Source organism: Onychostruthus taczanowskii, unplaced genomic scaffold, assembly GCF_017590055.1.
Source record: "Onychostruthus taczanowskii isolate IOZ18803 unplaced genomic scaffold, ASM1759005v1 scaffold55, whole genome shotgun sequence".
Classification (NCBI taxonomy): domain Eukaryota; kingdom Metazoa; phylum Chordata; class Aves; order Passeriformes; family Passeridae; genus Onychostruthus; species Onychostruthus taczanowskii.
In genome coordinates, this window is record NW_024503124.1 from 482,902 (window position 1) to 504,515 (window position 21,614).

General features: G+C 42.6%; 1 protein-coding gene across 2 annotated transcripts in view; it reads right to left on the reverse strand.

Annotated features, from left to right (window-relative positions):
* The window catches only part of SNAP25 (synaptosome associated protein 25), a 29,154-nt gene extending 13,598 nt beyond the window's left edge, over positions 1–15,556 (reverse strand). For both annotated transcript variants that reach the window (XM_041417252.1, XM_041417253.1), the window contains exons 1-3: positions 15,485–15,556; positions 14,812–14,853; positions 6,601–6,649 (exon numbers count right to left, since the gene is read on the reverse strand). In XM_041417252.1, coding sequence (XP_041273186.1) covers positions 6,601–6,649; positions 14,812–14,853; positions 15,485–15,556 — 163 coding nt within the window. The remainder of the gene's footprint in view (positions 1–6,600; positions 6,650–14,811; positions 14,854–15,484) is intronic.
* Between the last annotated feature and the right edge of the window lie 6,058 nt (positions 15,557–21,614).

Here is a 21,614-nt window from a genome sequence, read left to right on the forward strand (position 1 = left end):
GCCCTGGTTATAGAAGGAATTTAATGTCATCCCTGATGTTAACTGAGTCCTATCCAGAAAAAAAAAAAAAAAAAAAAAAAAAAAAAAAAGAAAGAAGAAAATTTTAGAAGAAAAATCATATTCATATTGACATCAATAAAAAGCTCTTAACTTGTTTGAGAACATGAAGAGACCTAACTTCTTACTTGGGGTTTTAATAACAATTGAGGTTTAGCTTTTCAAAGCTTTCTGGGGGGGTTTAGATGCCCAGTTCCCATTAAAATTAATTTTATTTAATTAATTTTAAGGGAAACTGGAACCTCATCCCTCGAGGGCCTAGAAAATCCTGGGCTAAATTATTCAAGCTGGAATAGTTCAAGTATTGAACTTGTGCTCTTTGTTTAATTATGGCATGACACTGGGCTTTGAGAAGGAGAGGTGCCGTGTCAGTATGGTGAGACTCATCTGCCTTTCTGCTGTCAGTTCTCATTCTCCTCAGCTGGATGGGCCTCTCTGCTGGCACCAGGGGAGTTATTGATCCCAAATCCAAGGATATATTTTGAGGATCAGAGTTACATGGCACTGCCCTCTAAAAGGGTCACACACTGTGTAAGCAAAGGATTGGGAAACCAAGAAGGAAACCTGGGAGAGGGACAGCACAAGTTCAGCCAGGTAAACTTCTGTGCTGAGAACCAGAAAAGCAAGGTGTGATTGTCTTAATGCATTGTAATTTAGGCTTCAGCAGAAGCTTTGGTTGGTGTCCGTAGGCACAGATTGTAATTCTCATCAGAAATGTGAGTCTGCGGCAGAAGGGGACACCCCTCCCTGTGCTCCTGCTCCTCGGCTGGGCAACGCTTGCCCTCGCTCTGGGGAGCAGCTGTGGGACTGTGAGCTGGCTTTGATGCTGGTTCATGCAGCGTGATGGGATTTGCTGCACCTCTGCCACAGGCTCCCGGCTCCTGATTCCGAGCACTGCACAGCCCTTTGTCAGTTAAAAGATGGCTGGAGCCACACGTGCGTTTTGACACTGGGGGAATATGAGAGGTGTCTGACCTTTCTTCCTTTGATTTTCCTGCTAGTGCTTCTCTAACCTTGTCTGTCCAGTAGCAAAAGCCAGGTTCACACTGCGTGGGTCAGTCCTAGATCTGGTACCACTGGGGGCTCTCAGTGGAAACAATTCTCCTTGCCCAGATGCACATTCTCTAAAGCCATGTATGTAACAGGTCCTTTTGAACTGTCTTTACCTGTTTTCTGTTCTGCCCAAATAAATGAGTGCTAATTGAAGAGTGTATTTGACACAGCTCAAAGACTTCCATTTAACTACAGCCCTCTCTAGAATCCTGACATTATTTATCCTACTTCTGGATTTGTGTTTGATGCCTGGGCTATTGCTGAATAGGAAAGGGAGCCACAACTCATTTATCTTCCATTAAAGGAAACCTCATTAGTGTAAAAAACCCCATGTCATATTTGTAGCCCAGAAGTCTAGACAGCTGGCTGCTGGTCCTAAAACCACTTGCTAGTTGTTAGTGTTGTGGGCTGGATTGTTAACTGGTTTGAATCAGCACAGTTATGCTGGCTTTGTGGAGCAATGACAATTTATACCTGTCGAAGATCTGGTCCCACAGGCAAGGAAATAGATTCATGAGTCTAACCACAATTACTGAGGCATAAATATTATAGTGGAATTAACTTAATGGGGTCACGCTGGATTTGTTTTGGTATAACTGCTATTAAAATGTGGCCCAGAATGAATCACTGCCGGTAGGAAATCAGATGGCAATCGAGAGGTTAATTTAATAGATCTTCCCTATTGCAACGTTCTGTGCTGTATTAAAGGTTTTAGGGAAGACAGTTTGTTGGCATATACTGCCATGAACCTACGCAAATTCACGCCTACAAGAGATAATGCCTTTTGTCTTCCATTTAGAGAAGCCCTTCAAGGTCAGCGTTTGAACATCTTTTGACAGTTTGTTGCAATATTATTTTAATAAACTGCACCTATATGTTTATGTATGATATATGATATATACCTAAGAGAATTGGTGCTGTCTGGAGGCAGAATACACATCAGAAATACATTTCATTGTGATTTCCTTCATTTGTTTTCCCCTCTGGAAAATGCTGCAACCCTTTTTCTATCTTGATGTCTGAGAGCATCACTTTCATTTCAAGGCAGTGACCATAAATCTTCTTCCAGATCTTACAGCAAACAAATGCCCTATCTTAAGGCACAAACAAGAATAGATTTCACCTGTATCATTATACTTATGAATTACTCTTGAAAGGTAACTGAGGGAACATAAGCTAATCCTGTTAGTTTTATCATAGCCATTTGCCAGTGGGTCTTTGCCAGGATCTCCTGTAACATCCTGGCAGTTCCCATCCTGTGACTGATCTGGGGAAGTGGCTGGGGCAGGGAAGCGGTAGCAAGGGTATCCCTCAGCTGCTCCTGTGGTGTCTTGAGCAAAAACAGCTGCAAAAGCATCTTACAAGGCATTGGTAGCAAGACCAGCACAGAGCAAGTGTGGTGTTGCTTCACCTTTGCTTCTCCATCTGTAATTTATAACAAATACTCCTTCGCTGATGTCCAGGATCTGGGGCCTGTGCTTGAATGTCAGTTAAATGCCTGTGGATCTTGGAACTTGCTCCTTTGCCTGGTGTATTGCGCAGCGAAGCAATTTTCCCCAAGGGCAATTTTAATTAGAAAAAAAAAGGAAGAAAAAAAAAAGGACATCTTAAGAACACATTGCAATCATAATTGCATACAAGAGGGTTTAATTTGAGACTCAGCAGATGAACTATTTCCAATGCTAGGCTGTCATCCCATTTTCCATAAAGGAGAATCATACTGGAGCGTAGACTGTGGGACAGCCTTTTCAGAGACCCTGAGCTCTGACCTAGCTGTGCTCAGAAGGCACTGCTGGGCACAGGTACCCGTGGAAGAAAGCTGGAGGGGAGAGCTGTGAGCCCACGTGTAGCTGTGCTAAAAATAACAGTAGGCAAAGGCACAACCTGCTTTGTGTGGGTTCATTTCTCTTTTGTCTTTTGTTCTGTGCTACGATTTCAGCATAATTAATACCATCTTCCTTGTGAAAACTGGAGTAGTTGTTAGTCTCCTTTTATTTTGCTAATTAGCCATAACATACAAAACTGCCAAACCCACAGCTCCTGCAAAAGCAGTGGAGGTCAGCTCGCATGTGTGCCAGTGCTTTTGTTTGTGGGATTGCCCAGTTATTTCCAAGTTTTACCTCCTTTGTAAGCTTGATGTAAAGTAAGAGCTGCTGGGTAGATTAATCTGCTCCCCATGTTCCCCAGCATTGCTGTGTGTGCATTCATGGTGCAAAGAGAAAATTCAAATTACACTGACATTTTCTTTGTCTCTTATCAAAGTTCCTCTGTCTTGGATGAAAAATTACTGTGCTGCTACTGTTGTTATTGGAAAAGTTTCTCCCCTCCACCTCATTTGGAATACAAGAACAAAATTCTTCTGTAATAAACTGCATGAGGACATCATCACACAAAAAAATGTCCTTGAAGGTCCAAATTTTTAATCCTGCTACTATGTCCAGGTGATGGGAGTTTCCTATGGATGAACAAAGTTACCAGCCTGGGACCTTTTCTGTGTTAGCACTTCAGGTTACCTTCATATCTTCACTTTTTGTTCTATTAATTTAATTTCTACTGGCTGCTTTTAACCAAAATGCATCCAAATATTAACATTTTTCTAAGTTAGCATGTTTTAAAGAAGCAGAGGAATTGTCATTGCTCAATAATCCTTTGCAGCATTTACTTTTTCATGTAAAATAGGAGCATTTTAGTGTAAAGAGTTATATACATATTTATATTTAAATTACTAATTATGGGAACTTGACTCAAGACCAGATTTTTAAAAATGTAAGCATTATGGATGCACATGTGGTCTGGGAAAGACTTTCTTAGTGATGGAAAAAAACCCAGCAAAGAAAATCTAAACTCCTGGCTCCTTCCTGTGGGCTCCCCAGGGAGAGAGCTGTGTTCAGCTTGTTTGGGTGACAATACCTGACCCAAAAAATGATAACTCTTGATTTTGCAGAGGGGCTACTCAGGTTCCCATTCTTCAGAGAACACTGGAGGAGTCTCTAGTTTTTATGGGAGTGCCATTCTCTGTGGGACAGGGAGCTCTTGTGAAGCTCCAGATCTCTGTGGGCTATGACAGACTCTACTGTGCAGCCAGCTGTGCTAAACCTTTGGGCAAGAGCAGCTATCCAGGCTGGCTTTGTTGTACAAATACCTGGCATTGGGAAATTACCTTGGCTTACAGCCTTTTATCATCCCAGAACTTCTGCTCACTGATACCAGAAAATCAGCTCTGCTTTGCACTATTTGGGTTGAATTGGCTCAGAAAGGTTTTTCCATGTAAGGTCTGTTTAACTTCAAAACAAGCAATTTTGTAAGGAAACCTAGAAACAGAGCTTCAAGCAAGTGCAGAGATTAGATCTTCTGCCTGCCGCCCACTGGAAAGATCAATGTCATGTTTTCTGTATATTTAACACCTAATAATCTTAAGTGACTTGTGCAGTCAGCTGCAAAGAGATCACATGGCAGTGTTAGCAAATGATTTCCTTAATCTGATAATCTGCTGAGACGTGCGTGAGCTGCACACATTGCACTAATTACACAGCGTTCAAAGTCATCGTTAGTGTATTTTGCCCAGCAGTGTAAGTCCTTTATCGCTAAAATGAAATAAAAAAAAATTAGCAATTATTACACCTACATACTGTTAAAATGGAGAAAACTTAATTAAACATTTAGCATAGTACAAGGTTACAATATTTTCAGGGTTGGTAACATTATTTGGCTGTTTTCCTTGAGAAACCCACACTGTATAGTCATAAGCTAAATTTACTGAACCACTTGAGGCATGACCACAGCCAATTTAAAGAGGCTCCAAGACCTTCCGAGTCTTTTCTGGAGGCATTGACTAACTGCATCTGTGACTGTACCACAAGCATTTCAGGCTTCGCTCTCAAGAAGGATTTAATTCTGAGCTCCCTGGACTCCAGAGAGATGAGTGTGTCCAGTCTCAGCTCCTTGGCTCACTCAGATTGTCCTTCCTGCTACAGAGTGAATCAGTCAGAAAACTTCTGAATACAGGGGTTTAGCAATTGTAGAATTCCAAAATAATAATTAAAAAACCCAGCAAAATTCAGGATTAAAATAAAAATAAACCTCCCTAGCAAATCTGTGGAAATAGAGCAGTTAAAGAACAGAAACATACGTTCCCAGGCGCCACTAACGTTTCTGCTACTCTGCCTGTGAATTACATTGCAAGACACACCTGGGTATTAACACACTTTCTTTGACAATATTTGTGATTGATTACAACCGTATAATCCACTGCTGAAACAAAACACATTATTTAGACAGGTGCCATATCTGTTTCAACACAAGTAATTTCTGGTTTTCTGTATTTGGTAGTTTTCTACTGCCATTATTTTTTGAAGACAACAAAATGTTCTCTGTGATATTTTTCTTGTCAAGACAAATCGATGTGACAAAATTTGGTTAATTTTTTTTTTCTCTAAAAGGGAGGATGTGAAGGGAAAGCAATGAGACATACAAAAAAAAAAAAAAAAGCAAATAGAAAAAAATACTTTCCATTTAGGTCCTCCTATTACTTTTCATTCATTATAGTGTCAGAGAGGCAGGGACATTAAAACTGGAAAGGCCCTGTCGGGTTCTGCAGTCCATTTCCCAGGAATTCCGTAACCTGGCTTATTATCATTGTCTGGGTTTGATGAGTAACACAGCATTGCCTCTGCAGAAATAATAATAATTTTGTGTCCTGCCACATAGTAAATAATAACAAGGGCCTTTGGGGGGCTGGTCTGATAGAGAGTAGCAGAAATTTCTGCTCTGTTGATTTATTGGAGACACCATTTTTCCTGGGGCTGTGGGTCTACAGCAAATGAAGACTTATTAGTTTTATTAAGAGGGAGAGAAGGCTACCTTTTCTTTGCAATATTATGAAGTGCAAAAATGTAATTTCCTGGAATGTATTGAATATATCAGGCTCTGTCTTTGTCATTGTCATCCGCAGACAGGTAGTGTAAGTCTGAACCTCCTATATGGACAATTGCAATGAGCTGATTGTGGAATACCTTTTAATGTTTACATTTTGTCATTCTCACTGCCTCACTACTGCACAAAAAGTAACCGAATCTTACACAAACTAAACACATTTACCTTCTCTTGGGATGCATTTGTTGCATGTCTTTCACTTGTGATTTAAGTGGGAAAATAACTTAGCACCTGCATAAATAATGCTGGATTTTATACTTATAGAGGTAAATCTTCTAGTCATGTAGCTGGATCTTGACCCAAAGCTTGCTGAAATCAAATGGTGATTTGGTTGAGTTCAGCCTGCAGCTCTCTTTGACATTAATCAAAAGAAGTACAGACTCTCAGGTAGCTGTTGTACATTTTTCTCTGCTGGAGAAAAAAGCTAAAGGCAAAGAGGTTTTGGGGTTCTCATGCACAACTACACGTATTTTCTGTCCCTTGTTTCCAGGGTTGCACACGGTCAGTAAAGCACTTTGAGAAGGGTTATACTTCCTTACTGAAGCAATCTGAACTTACCTCCTTGCTCATCCAACATAACCAAAGTCCTGATACCAGCATCTTTACTCTACATCCCAATAGTGGTAGCAAGGTAAGGAGAGAGAGGGGGAGAAGAGAGAGAGAGAAAGAGAGATCAGTGAGGGAACACTCAGTCCTTGGTATGGGACATAGGAAGACACAAGAAAAACAGTGAAAAGAATGACAAGGGGCTGATGGCACAGTCCAAAGGCCTTATGTGCCTGGACACTCTGTGAGGAACTAGGTACTCTCCATTTTACCACCAGTCCTTCTGCATTCACTGGGATACCGAACTTCTGCAGAAAGCACAAAGCCATGGACCTTGAGATTAAAATAATCACTTTACACAAGAGTAATTTCTAAAAAAGGAAGGTTAATCTCAAAGTCCAGTGAAGCAGGAGAAGGGAGGATGGGGGTGTTGATATTGTAGGTGGATATGAATCTCACAGGAGAAATTCCCAGGGAAAATAGGTGTGACACATGTTTGGGAAGGTGGCACAGTGGTTTGTGCACAGCTCTTGCTGCTGACAGAAGTCAGAAAGCTTACCTACTTAGGAAATCCAGTTTAAAGCAGGCTAATATTTAATAGGATTAAGCCATATTTTTTGGCTCAGTGATCTAATAGATATGGGTTTGAGCCAAGTTTTAATACAGTCAACAGACACCTTTAGCATTAATGGACTTTGAATTGAGCTTGAAGGTAGGATTTTCAAAACACCTACACAGTGAATCTGCCTCTGCTCCCACAGCTTAGTGAGATTCTTACCACTGCCTTTGCAGGGTTGGAGCAAAGCTGAGCCATCCACAGCTCCCACCTGCCTAAGCCAGGGGTAGGGCACCTTTCACAAGTACAATTTTTATTATGTGTTATCACCACTCTGGGATGCGATCAGGTGTCTCTGGTTCCTGGGTGCTGTGGTACTCAACTATATCGCACATCAAATTATCTCCTTTTTAATTACAAAGGGGAAACCAGCTCCATTGTGCTTGGAGCAGTGATAACATCTGTGAATAATTAATGGCCTGAATGATCTCCCGACTGTTGCGTGTCAATAAACAGATGAAGTAAGTCTTCTGTGGCCTGACAGCTTGCAAGCAGAGCTACCTGGACATGTGCAGCAGTAATTTACTTGTTGCCATGAACAGAAAGCGATGCAAGCTCCTGTGAAACAGATAAGGGGGTGGTGGTGTCAATTTTGCAGAGAGCAGGGAGATGCCCACGGTTGCACAGCTACATCAGGAACAGAAAACTAAACTCCTCACCGACCCTCTTGGTTTTCAAGCCACCACTCCTGGAGGCAAATCAAGGACCCTGTGTTATCCTTCCTGCCAGCTGCCCTTCTCACTGCTCATCAGTTTTTGTGGGTGCAGTGAAATGTCTCTGGCCATCAGCTGCCCTGTCCACGCTCGCAGGGCACTCCCAGGCTCCCACAGCCCACGCTGGCTCAGCCACAAGCCCAACCCTGCCATGCTCAGGGCTGTTTGCCTGGTGCAGCTGGTGCTTCTCTGCTGTGCTTCCAGAGCATCCTGCTCGGCTCAAGAGGGACACAAGGTTGTGCTCTTCTCTGCCTCTCCCTGCACTCCCATTCATGTCTGTAATGTCTACATCACTGCAGAAACGGGGAAAAGCATCAGATGTGTGCAGGCTGGTTTCTGTCTCTTTGTAGAAAGTCCCTGTGTGAGTTACCAGATGGACAGAAAAGGCCTCCTGCTCCCCGCCTCCCGTCTGCTTCACCCTGCTGCCCTCAGGTCAGCCATCTAGCAGGCACCCACTGCTGCTCTCTCTCTCTTCAAGTTCACACTGCATTTACTTGAATCTCAGCCAGCTTTCATTTTTGCAGCCTTTAGAAACTTAGGGTCCAAGGGTTATCTTAGGTTTGCCAGTTTAGAATAAAGAAACCACCTTTAATTTTCTTATGTTTTCTGTGGGGCACTAAGCACCTTGTGTCTGCTAAGGACTGCCTGTACAACAGTTTTTTATTGATCTTTTTATACTCTTGGTAACCAGGGAAGTTTTCTCCCCCCTAGATTTGTATGGAAACTCGTGCAAACACAAGAAGGCTGCTTGGGTCCTGAGTCACCTTGTGTTTCAATAAATAGGGTGCAGTCTGACATGGGACCCTTCCAAATATTGAGCTCCAAAATCTTTTGCTGAATCAAACATAGTTGGGCTGAGAAATATTTACTGCTCTTTAACCCTCTGACCTTATTTTCCTGCTGTGTTTAACATCTCAGAAAACCACCTTTATAGAGCTAAGATGTCCAGTGACCTGAACAAGACATGTACTGGGAGATGAGCTCAGGGACTAGACCCTATAGTTTATATTTCATATAAAATCCTTACACAGAGCAGAAGAGGTGAAATTTTCTGTTGTTTACCTGATCATCAGTGCCATTTAATTTTATCAGGCAACACTGCATCTCTTACAAACAGCCTGCCACAGCATTAACACAAATGTGAAAATATTAAAGGGTGTGCAATGAATAAACTTGTCTGCATCTGTGCTCTAATCGAAAGCATATTGAAGCTAATAAAGAGGTGGTGACTGAAAAGGATGAGATGTGATTCAGACATCAAGTGACAATCTCCTTCTGTTCCAAATTTCTATTAAGCATTAATCTTCAGCTTTTCCACAAAAAGAATTAAATGTGTAAAGTCAATCAAAAAATAAATCATGTTTGTGCATTTAAAATAGGCCCAGACTTTTCTAAAAGCTCAGTATTTCAATTATGACTGATATTTTAGATAACACAGACCCAAACCTGTCTGTAAGACAGAACTATTCCAAAAATATGTTCATCATCCAGATGTCTGAGCAGGAGAGAAACACTTGGTGACTGACCCCCAGTGACAACAGACTGAGGCGTCTCTGGAAAGTGCCAAACCTCAGTTAAAGAAACACAGGGGAAGAAATGTGCCCAACAAGAGTGTTTGGGGGGCAAACAGAGACACGTTAGCATTTCCTGCACTGGCAGCATCACAGAAACTCCCCTTGGTCTCAGTGGAGCAGGTGCCACCCGAGCTGACTGCTGGGACAATGTGTAGCAGGAGGTGATGAAAGCTCGGCTGTGAAGTGCCAGTCCAGAAGGACAGGTTTCACAGCCTCTGCCCCTGAATCCTTGGTTACAGACTCGCATCACCATGGGCCCACTGACTGTGCTTGGCTCTGTCTGGTCCTGAGGGCTCAGGAAGGATTCCCACACACATCCAGCGCTCATAAATGTCAGTGATATCCTGTGTGGGAAGCCATGAATTCGTAGAACTAGCAGGGTCCATCATGTTATGAAATTGTGTGCTAAATTCCCACCTTCGCCAGGATTACAGTATTTCTCCCCTCCTGTGCAATGGAGGAATCTCTTCAGACCCTCCAGTCCTTGTACAGGTAATCCTGTATTACTTTAGCAAAACAAGGGTTCTCAAAAAAGTGAAATGCTTAGGGTAGGTCAGACCAGAGAGATGAAAAATACATCTTTCACAGGACCCTACAGAGTTCACATTTTCATCCAGCTCTTTAATGTGTAACACCCATCTCTTTTGAGAACAACTTCTGACTCTCCTTGTCTTCTCATTGCACTTGAGAGGAGAATTTGGACTGCTGGATTTTGCCATGGCACAGCCAACCTCTCACTTTCTCGTCCCTTATAAGAAAATGGCACAGCAAGAATTGTTTATGTTGAGACATTAAACTGGCGGCCCTCGAGTTCATCTGTTTATCCATAATGCAAGTATCCTGCAGATGGTAAAATATATAATATATGAAATAATTTTGCATATGAGATGACCCTTCAGGGCAGGAGGCCAACACTTCCAACTAAAAATGTATCACATTAGGTGAAACAGACCCCTTACATTTCAGGAGAGTTTATGTCCTTCAATCTTTCAGCTAGGCTCAAATGCTTGAATAAAAGCAAATGAACAAGCAGTTTGGTTTGGGTTCTGCATCATTTACATGAAGCACAAGCTCAGGTTCTCCATTTGGCCACTGGCAAAGCTATTAATCAAAGAACCAGAATATATGATTTTAAACCTTAGAGCTTAATACAACCCATAGATACTTTAGTTTGTCAGCGCTTCACCGAAGCCTGTTTAACAGCATTACTGGGAAACCTTTTGGAGGCTTTAACTGACATTATCCTTAGACTTCTGTAATAGCTTTTAAAAACTTTTTGGTTGCTTTTGCTTTGTGTTTTTTGTTTGTTTGATTGGGGGTTTTTTTTGAGTTTTTCACTCAAAGCAAGTCAGCAACAAAACGTTCACTAAAATTTGCCCAGCACTTTGGAGGGGAATTGCATTGCTGTATCATTTCTTGTTATTGCTGTTACAGAACTTAATTTCCCAAGATGAAAATAAAAGTAGGAAGACAATTGGAATGACTTCTCAAAGGGCTCATCAGTCCCTCCAGGAACACAATGTGTTGGGTCCTATCCTACCAAAAGCAGCTACTCGAATTTTGGTTTAGCCTGAGTGAAGATTTTCCTAACACAAAAAGGGGATGATGTATCAGATAGAGAATCCAGATTCTGGAAATCACTTTCCCTACCTTTCAGGAGGTATCCTGAAAAACACATATACACTGTCAGTTATGTGAAGAACACATAAACTTCCACTTCGATGAAGAATTTTGCTTTAATCCAGGATTAGAGAGTTTGTTTTGAATAAATTAATACAGACAATTATATACCAGGACAGGCTGACATTGCTAGCAGTTCCCAAAGACACTAAAGAGAACTGTCAACACCCTAAAGACAAAAATGTGGTCAAAGAAACATTTTTTAGTCATCCGTAGCAATGAATTTGCTCAGCTCCTGCTCCAGGTTCCCTGTCACCCTGTTAACGCTCCAATGTCTCCCTGATTAAAGAGCCACACACTGCTGCTCTGCCTGGTAAAGCACATCCCCAGCCCACGTGAATCTGCTGTCCCCCTGGCCAGCACACACAAAGGGGTCCTGCACTGGAGGAAGAGAGGCCAGAATTATGGATCACATCCCTCATGCCAGATATGTGGAATTACACCGGTTAAAATACTTTTCTGAGGAGAACAGTTCCAATAGTTCAGTACTTCCAATAGATCTAATGATATCAAAGGTGAATTTCAAGTCAGCTTTGACAAGGTTTGGGCCAAACTCTAAATTAATAGAGCAATTTTTCTTCTATTTTTTCATACTAAGGAGCATTTGGCTGTGATAATAAATGTCAGGGTATACTCACAGCTGGTAAATTGGCATTCTGTGTTCAGTATCCTGCACAGGGCAGCACCAGTTATCAAACATTTATAGCTCAGCATTTCACCTTTGATACTTCACTCTCACCTCACCTGAGAGAAGATAGTCCTGTCTGGATTTAAATGTACAAAACAGCCCTTTTATCTGTACATTCCTAAGTGCTTTCCTCTGAGCTTTTACCACTACTGATCTTGTCATGTTTTCCTTGCTGCTTCATAGCTGCAAAACATCCTTTTTTCCCTATACTACCATAACTGATTTTCCTTAAAGGCCATGGTGGTGGCATTGGGAGATGGGAGCAAACTCCCAGTTTTTCTCCCTGCGTGTGATATTCTGCATTGCATAATGTTACCTTGGAGCAAAAACGCTTGAACATGAAAAGAAGGTCAGATACAAACTGTATTTAGTCTCACTTGTTCTGCCTCACTTCATTTTTATTTTATATTTTAGCCCAAACATTGCACAGCATCATCATAAAATACAGGTATTTATAGCACTGAGTGGCTCAAAAGAGCACTGGTCAGTGCAGATTAACTGCACTGCCTGGGCACAATGAGCACCATGGAGCAAACTGGGTTTTGGAATCTGCCATTCCAGTACGGAGCTGCCCTGGGGCAAAACCGTGCCTGCTTTTGTAACACTTCTTGCCTCTCTTGTTTTGCCAGGACTGGAAACATCATCTTCTTGCAAAGCTGGCTTATAAAACCAAGAAGCAATAACCTCCTTGGTTTCCTTGCCCTGGCAACAGCACCAGGGCTTAGTCTCCAAACTCTGGATAGTCTTCTGGGACAAGCAGACAAGCAGGGCATGTCCTTTGGGGACGTGTCCCCAGGCTATGACCTGCAATTATGTTCTTACATGGCTACGGGGCTTTCTTGGATGGACAGCATTCTCCTGTCTCTAGGATGGAGTCCAGTCAGTCTGTTTATGTTGTGTTTCCCCAGCATCAATCCACACAAATGTACACAGTAATAATGCTTAAACATGGACGCATCCTTTTCCTAAGAAAGGAAGAACAGATCTGCTGTATCAAGAGAACAGAGTAAAAAGCATTCTTTCCCTGTGCATTTCCTATCTCTGTCTACTAGACAGGTTCTGCTAAGTGAGGAAGTCTAATTGGATTTTGGGGTTTATTAAATCAGAGCAGTGCAAGTTCAATTTCAAATACTCTCACAATTTGTCTTTTCAGTATAAAATCTCTCACTCCCTAAATGCTGCATTTTTTTTAAAGTACCTAGGAAAAGGGATTGGAATAATCAACCAGCGGTTTAGGCCACAGAAGCATTTTAAAGGTCTCCTGTAGTCACATTAGTGAAAATAATATTCAGCTCAATTTAGAAGAACTCCCTTGACTACTCAGTGCTAGTTTTAGCAGCTTCTCTATTTGGACAGGAAGATATTGTGACATCTGAATAAACGCCAGGTCCAGAGATGCTGAGCTCTTCCAAAGAGTGCTATAAATTCATTGGTAAATTCAGCAGTCCCAGTTCTCCTCCCACTTTGCCATTTGCTGTGATTTAGTACTGAAATTCCAGTGGCATTCACAATATGCTGGTTCAATATGTTAGGAAGACTCAGGCAGCGCATAGGCCGCTCAGGAGAGGCAGGGCTGATATTTACTGATGGCTTGGCCCCGAGCAAATCACTTCCCTTTCCTGCGCCTCTCCTTCCCACTCATCATCTGCCTTGTCTATTGAGATCCCAGGCATTTGGGGGCAGCAGGCTCTCCTGCCTTGTGCTGTGGGGGTACTCATATGAGGCTCTCTTCCTTGTTGTTGAGTAGATTTCAGCAGGAGCTGCATCCAGCACAGAGCTGACGTCAAGTGGCGGTTAGGAATGGCGTGTCCAGGGAACTGAGCAGCAAAAAGGGACAGATTGCTCGTGAGACAAGAGCGCGTTTTGGCTGCAAGGGGCCCCGATCTAAAGTGTTTGTGGAGGAGAAGTGATGCTGACTATGCTCAGTGACCCATCTGTCTGTCTGTACGTGGAAATTTAATTTTGTCTCCACTGGACTCCATTGATCTTCACAGTGGTGATTGATTTCAAGGCCATAAAGCCTACGGCTGGGGTTGTTCTTGTTCCTGAACGAGACCTGATGTAATTTTCTTCCTGTTGTCTCTGCTGGAGACTCCTCTGGTTGTCAGGAGTACTGGGACTGTCAGTGCTGATGACCCTGATTAAAAATGTCACCAGCTCCAGCACCAGGGCTTGCATGGTGTCTGAAAATAATATGTCCTGTCAGGCAGCAGCAAAGTTTTCCACCACCTGATGGCTGAATACTCTAAACTAAACTGAGTTGAGATTTTCCAACTTTTAAACCTCTTATTGTGGAGAGTGTGAAATATGGCCTGACCGAGTTGGTTTTTTGCCTCCAGGAAGGTATTAGCTGTGAGGATCAAGCCAGGGTCCCCTTCCTTAGCACCACGGAAAATCAGAGAACTCCCAGCTCCAAAGTGGTCAATCTAGGACATCTTGTGAACCTTGAAATCCTGATAAATATTTCAGAGATACATAAAGAAATAGCATTTAAATGCTGTGCTGACCGATGTTCTATAAATAGCTGTAAGTGTTTATGGAGAGGGAAGTATTTAAAGCAGACTGGGAAAATGGATCAAGGGCCCTTCTCACCTTCCCCTCTTGCAGTGTTATGCCAAGGACATGAGCGTGGTCCTGGCACAAGGCTCCCAGAGCCCTGCAGCAAACTCAGCCACTTGTCCCTGACTCCAGGTCACCTTCAGAGACTGTTTCCTTCATTTATCTCCAGAATCCTCTCCCAGTGCATCTTCAGGTATGACCAAACCAGTGCCTTGGCAACCAGGGAACAGTGTCTTGCACAGTCCTAGCGAGGGTTAGGGATGAGCAGGGACAGTGGCACATAAAGCCATGGCCAGGCTCTAGCAATATGAATTTTAAAAGAGCCACTTCCAGTGCCAGGCTCTCTATCACTTCTGCTCACAAGGAAAGTGCAAATGAAGTGCAAGTCCTTACCTCTTCAACAAGCTGCAGCATTCGACGGGTGCTCTCAAGGGACTGAAAAAAACAGGAAAAAACCACTGAGATTTGGAAAGTTATGCTTTCCAATGCCAATGTGCAGGCTCATGCTGACAGGATGTTTTTCCTGCACTCTTTCCTCTCCTCCAAATCAGGCCATCCGCAGGGCACTGGTGATCTCTTCATCTCCAGCTCTATGGATGGCTAATGCAGCAAACTCGAGGCAGCTGCAGTCTCCAAGGCTTGTGCTCCCCTTGCTCACACACTGTGGCGGTGCTGCTCGGAACCACAGGTGTTCCACTTTAAAAATAAAGCCTGTGGTTTTCAACTAAGACTCTTCAGAAACCTAATTGGTAACTTCTAACATTTAATAGGTTTGACAAATCGAAGGAATCCTCAGAAAAAATTAAATTGCTGCCTTTTGCTCTGAGGCCAGTCAAACTGATTCACAATCTAATACCTAAATGAAACTCATGATCAATAAATTCCCTAATCTGGACTGAACACAACATTAAATTTTACCCCCGCTCATTTCATTTCCAATTCTGCTTTCAGTGTAAAGCTGATGGAAAAGAGCTCTAGAAATCCTTTGCAGGATCAGCTCCTATTTCTGGCTGTGTGTTTCACACCAAGCCCAGCCCCAAGTTCCCAGTTTAGCTACTGGTCTCACTTCATCAGCGAGCTGGTCGGCACGCCGCTGCATTTCTTCCAACTCATTGCGCATATCCGCGTCTTCCGCCATTTTAGCTGTGGGGGTGTTTGGGGACGCTGCGGATCAGGATTTGCACTCAGCTGGTCTGTGAGCCTGGAAGACAGCGAAATGGAAGAGAAACAGTGCATTAGGAGCCGTGCTTAAACATCACTTCCACAAAAATGCTTTTGTTACATCCCTGTCCTCACCCAAAGTGCCATTCGGGATAGTAATTCCTACACAGTAGAGAGCAAAACCCTCCTTTTTTCTTAACCTTTCAAATGCAATTCATACAGAAGCTGGACACTCAGGAGACGCTATTTGCTGCCAGAAACAATCTTGAAACCCATTCATTCTTCTCTAGAATTGAAAGGCTTAATGTGCAGGAGGTCAAGGTCAAGGCTATGCCCCTCATGTCCCATGTTTCAGCTGCATTGCTTGGAGGGCTGGGTACTCAGCTAACACATTTGTAATTAAATTAAAGACTATGAAACTTTGCATATTTTCATTGGCTAATGACTTATCCACCATGCTACAGCTCAGACTATGAAATAATATTTACAGCTAGACTAGGAGAAGTCTACACGGGAGAGAACCCTTCATTTTGGGGGAAGTGACAGTAGGACCTAACTGGTATTTTCAACTTCTCCACAAAGTGGGTCAGATTCTGATCTTCGTTATCTGTCTTGGTACAGAAGGACACCCCTGAGCTGGTCCTAACCAGAGGTCAGGATGCAGCCCATTAGTCCTCGATTTGGTAGGGTTTCTTTTTTGTTACAAATTCAAGCTAGCTCTGATTACTGAGCATGACTTGATTAAGAAAGGCAGGCCCTCCTACCATCTGTCAGGTCTTTATAACAACAACACAGGCTTATTTCTTTGCTTGATTCAAGCATGGCACATTGCAAATTACTGCTCACTGAATGTTAGATTTGTTCATTGCAGGAAAACCTAATTGCAGGTGCAGAGGAGGTGGGGAAGTTGTGGGGGACTGCAAGTAAACAGCCATAAAGCAGATGCCATCATGCTCAATTACAGAAAGAGGACAAAAGCAGCCCCTCTCAGCAAAGCTGCTCTAAGGAAGGCAGGATCCCGGGGGCTGTTTTCTGTCCTGTCTTTGCGATATGTGCAGCCTTTATGAAACAAGATAAGTCAGGGCAGAGCTTGGCTCTAAAATTTTAGCAATAACAACTCTGTTAAAATAGAAGTTGCTATATATTGGAGATTAAACCATTCCTCTCTTTGATGATGCTCTCCATCAGGACATCAGGAGTACGAGCTGAGCAGGTAGAGCTGGGTGGCAGCGATATTTCCTGGATCACACCCTGTTTGCTTAGAAAGGTGTAAGGAAAGCAGACAGTTCCTTGCATTTCCTCTGCAGCTTCAGCAACAGATCTGCTGTTTTTTCTTATCTAAGAGGGAATATGTGACCTTCATGCCTCCACATTAGCTGTGCCCTCACTCTTGGTTGCTTTTCCTCTTTGAAGCTACGGCAGGAAGAAATCCATCTCGAGGAGTCAGCCCTGCAGCTACTGGCACAATATTCCACTTTCATCACTGCGCACATCGCCACATCCTTGTCAGAGGGAGGCTGGCATTTTGTGATAGGTCACACCATGTGTAGGAGCCTAAATGTCTGCTGGAGAAGGAGGCCACCTGGTCCTGCCAGCTGCATGGTCACAGCAGTGTGAAGGACCGAGCTTAGGCAACTCATCTGCAACCCCAGCTGATGCAAAGGCAGAGCTTAATTTCATGACTAATACTCAGGCTGGTATCGGACACTTCAAGGATGCTCACAAACAGCAGGAAATGAGCTTTACAAAAACATGGTGCACTTGGATATTTAGGAGGAAAAGATAAACCGGGAACTGGTCTCTTCTGGAAGGGCATGTGAAGGTGTGGGGCTACTCTCAAGGCCACCCCAACCTTCCCACCCTGCTGCTGTGCTGGTGGTGCCCTTCGTAGCACTCAGCTCCAGGAAAACACTGCTCTTGGCCAGCAAATGGAGCATCCTCAGGCAGGATAAAAGAAGTTATTTTGGTAAAGAACTGTGCTCCAAACTCCTGTCCCACTTGGCACAGGCTGGCTCTAGCACTGGTCACTGCTTCACAAATTGTGGTTTTTTCCCCAGATTGAGTCATAACCCAGAGCTGAAATATTTCTGGCATAGCCTCTGTACCAGAACACCAAGATTAAGTCTGTGGACCTAGTTTTTGAGCATCTGGTTAAAATGTTCTCCTCTGCCTGGGCCCCTCACTACACTTGGGCTGGCAGAATAGTAGCACTGAGCTTGAGCCAAAATCAGGACAATTTGTTTCAGGTTTTGGGACTGATCTAATTGGTAGATACATATAGATGTTGATGGGCAGGAAAGTGGTTCTGCTCTGTGTCTGTTGGTATCATCTCACTAGCTGTAAAGTGGGAGGTGATGCATCAGTGAGAGGGTGGGATGCTAACAGGGAATTTGGTTCATTTTCTAAGCATATCCAGTGTGAGCTGAATAATTACAGACCTGTAAGTGAGTGGAGGTGACATGAGGGCTTCTACTGACAACAGCAATTTATTTATTGACTGTTGGTTAGTCTCTGCAGATTAAAAAAAAAATTCACAGAAAATTCTATTCTCAGGTAGATTCCAGCCTGGCTTTTGATGTTTTCCTTACAATTTTTTTGATCACGAGGCAGTGGTGGTAATGGGTGGTGCAAAAAGAAAAAAAAAAAAAAAAGAAAGAAACAAATGTGGAGAGACTTTTACAGAAGCACGGAATGGTTTGGGTTGGAAGGTTCTTTAATGATCATCTCATTCCAATCCCCTGCCATGGACAGGGACACCTTTCACTAGACCAGGTTCCTCAGAGTATGATCCAACCAGACCTTGAACGCTTCCAGGGACAGGGCATCCACAGCTTCTCTGGACAACCTGTTCTGGTGACTCACCATCCTCAGAGTCAAGAATTTCTTCCTAACATTTAATCTAAACCTACTATCTGTCAGTTTGAAGCCATTGTCCCTTGTCCTGTCACTTCATGCTCTGGTGGGGTTTTTTTAGTTACCTCTTTTGGTTTGTTAGAACCATCAGTTGGCATCTTAGTGACAGACATGTCTTATTTTGCATCAAGCTAAAAAAAGTGTCAGAGCTTGTAATCGGAGAGATGTTGTGCAGCAAGTGATCAAACTTGACAGGTTTATTGAGATTGTTTGGTATTTGTAAAGCACTTAGCATGGATTGAGAAATAGCAAAAAGCATTCTTCCAGACAAGTCATTTTACATCAAGTTTTAGTCATAAACAGAAGTGCCCCGCAGCTGTGCTGATTCAACTTTATTTAATAGAAAACCATGCCCAAGAATCAATAAAGGTTACTAATTTGCACACACTGTGATAAACTACGTATATTTTGTAGATGGCAAGGAATGAGTTTAAATTTTTTTTCAGGTTTTGCAATTTATAATGTGGAATAGGACAGATTAGAGATAGGATTTTCCTTGTAAAGTCCTGTTTAGGCTGAAATGCCATTCCAGGGTCATGAATTTCCAACAACAAACCCTGTTATCCATAAAAATCCTGTATAGAGAATTATGTTTTAAAGGGAATTATTGCTCTGAAGTACAAAGTAACAGTTCTCCCTCTATGGTGTTTCTTAGGAACACATATAAAAAGCTTTTATTTAAAACATTGAAAATTAACAATTTCAGGAATGGTCAAGGAAAGTTAAACCATGATGAATTTGCTCTTACTGATACTGGACAGACTTTCAACAGTATAAGGTCTGGCTCAGGCCCATTGAAACCTGCACTTGTTTAAGTAGAACAGAAACGGGCCTAAGATAGTATTGAGGACTTAGAGTAATAGAATCCTTGCAGAATTTATATTTTTTTGTTACTAGTTGATATTTTGCATTCTGTTCTCATTGAAGTTAATTTGAACCAAGTATCAAAATCCTACAATTGCCTTAGGAATCTCTAATATAACTGGAATAAACTCTCCAAAGTGTACTCTGTACTTTTAACTTAAACTACATTTTATTTTATCTACTGTCCCTGCAGAGATGACAAATCAGAAAACCAAAGTAGGGATGTAATATGTTAAGCTCTTTCAATCTAAAAATTTGATTAAAAAAAAAAAGGTTGCTACAGAAGTTACAGACCCTACATTCACTCAATTTGTGTTTATACTTGTGGTAATTGCCTATACAAATTCAGCCTCAAAATTTCATGTGGACCTTGGTTTTTCCATTTCGAAAAGGAAATCCTCTGGGTTCACACACAAACATCCATGGTATTCTTTGAAAAGGTGAAAAAAGCCCAAACACTGCTACAAAATATTGTGTATAGCATGTTCCAGGCTCTGCTCTGTGTCTCCTACACAATGCAAGTAACCACAGGCACTTGGGCCATTTACACCAAATTCCCTGCAGGCAGTCTCGTCCCTTATGCCAGTGCTCATACAGAAGGACCACAGACAATGTTAGAGAGAAATACAGACTGGCTAATGGAAAGGCACTGCCTATTATACTTTGAATTCTGCATCTGCTATTTCAGTAGTGCCAAGATGCAGTAAAGAATCCCTTAGCAAGAACATTATTTAATCCATATGGAGTAATACTGAAGGCTCAGAGAGACCCACGTCTGTCCCCAGAGGAAGAGAGATACAGCGACTGACCTTTGAAAGCAAATATTTGCTTCACAGTGATATAAACACTTCAATGCAATAAACACAGGAAAATTAAAATGCTGCAATTTACTGGGGTGAAGGCAACACAGCAATAAAATGTTCTTTTTTAAAGCACTCTCCCTGTTAACAAAGGACACATCTACTCTTCCCATAGATATTTGTAGCCAGAAGATGACTGCATTGGCGTATTCTACTAAAAATGTCAGAGTTGGTCAATCCCACTCCTTGTGCCTCTTTCTTGTAGAATTGAAAACATTACCACGGTGATGTGGTGTTTGTAGAGCCACAGAAAATCCGAGGACAGACTTTGAATCAAGGGTTTCAAGGATCAAGGATGGATGTTGGGCCATTTAAAGGTGGAATTTAGGTTGCTGCTATTGTCTGGCTGTTGGCAGAAGAAGAAACGCTGTCAAAGGGGGAGATGAAGTCCCGCTACAGATGAAGGGGGTCATCCTTGCTCCACAGTGTTGCCCCTCATTTGGTCTCCCATGTGCCATCCAAGGGCTGTCCAGCCTCTATGGGGTCAGGCCCAAGGCAGCTCTGGGGCTAAAAGGACACATCCTTTATCCTGCTGGACCTCCTCAGGAGCTACCACTGCCCAGTGGGAGCTCTCTGCAGCTCACCTGTCCAGCACACGGGCCATGTCTTTCACCACCTTCACAAGCCTTCCCTACAGGGGCTTCTGGCAGCTGGGTTATAGGAAATGCTCTGGCATTAACCCCAAAGCCCAGGAACCGCCTGCTAACACCAGCAGGGAATGAAATGACATGAAAAGTGTGAACCTGCTGCAAAGGGATGCTTAGAAACCATTACGTGTGTGTGTTACTGACACCAGCAGGCTCCCCCGAAGTTGTGTTGAGGATGGAGTGTTGGAAGGCACATCCCCACAGAAAGCCAGGAAAGTCACGTGTGTGCTGCCCACAGCCAGTGTGACAGGCAACAGCTGGTGAGAAATGGAAGGGAGTTGGGAACTTAGCTGTTCTAGGTTGTGGGCTCTCAGCAACGGCCCTCACAAGCGCCAGCTTCTCTGACTTCTGTCATCTCCATCTTCTTTGACACAGAGCTTACCACAATTAATACTGACTATAACTAAATATGCCCTGCTTTTGCTCTTGCTGTATTTTAACTGATCTGAAAGCACTTGGAGAGGAAATTAGATCATTTTGTAATGAAAAATCCTATTTAAACATTTTACACTGTGGCATAAAATGTAACAATGAAAAATTAGTCAGAATTTTAATTTAGATTTAATTTCTAAAAAGATTTTGAATAAAGTCTTGAGGAAAGTCTGCTGTTCAATTGTCCTGCACATCCTATTGCATGGAGCTAATATATCTACAAGATTTTCAGCAAAGTTCTCATTTCCAAAGAAACACCTTTTTAACATTTGTGGTAGGGATTAAGCAAAAAAGCTAGAGCTGTGTTTCTGTAGGGTCT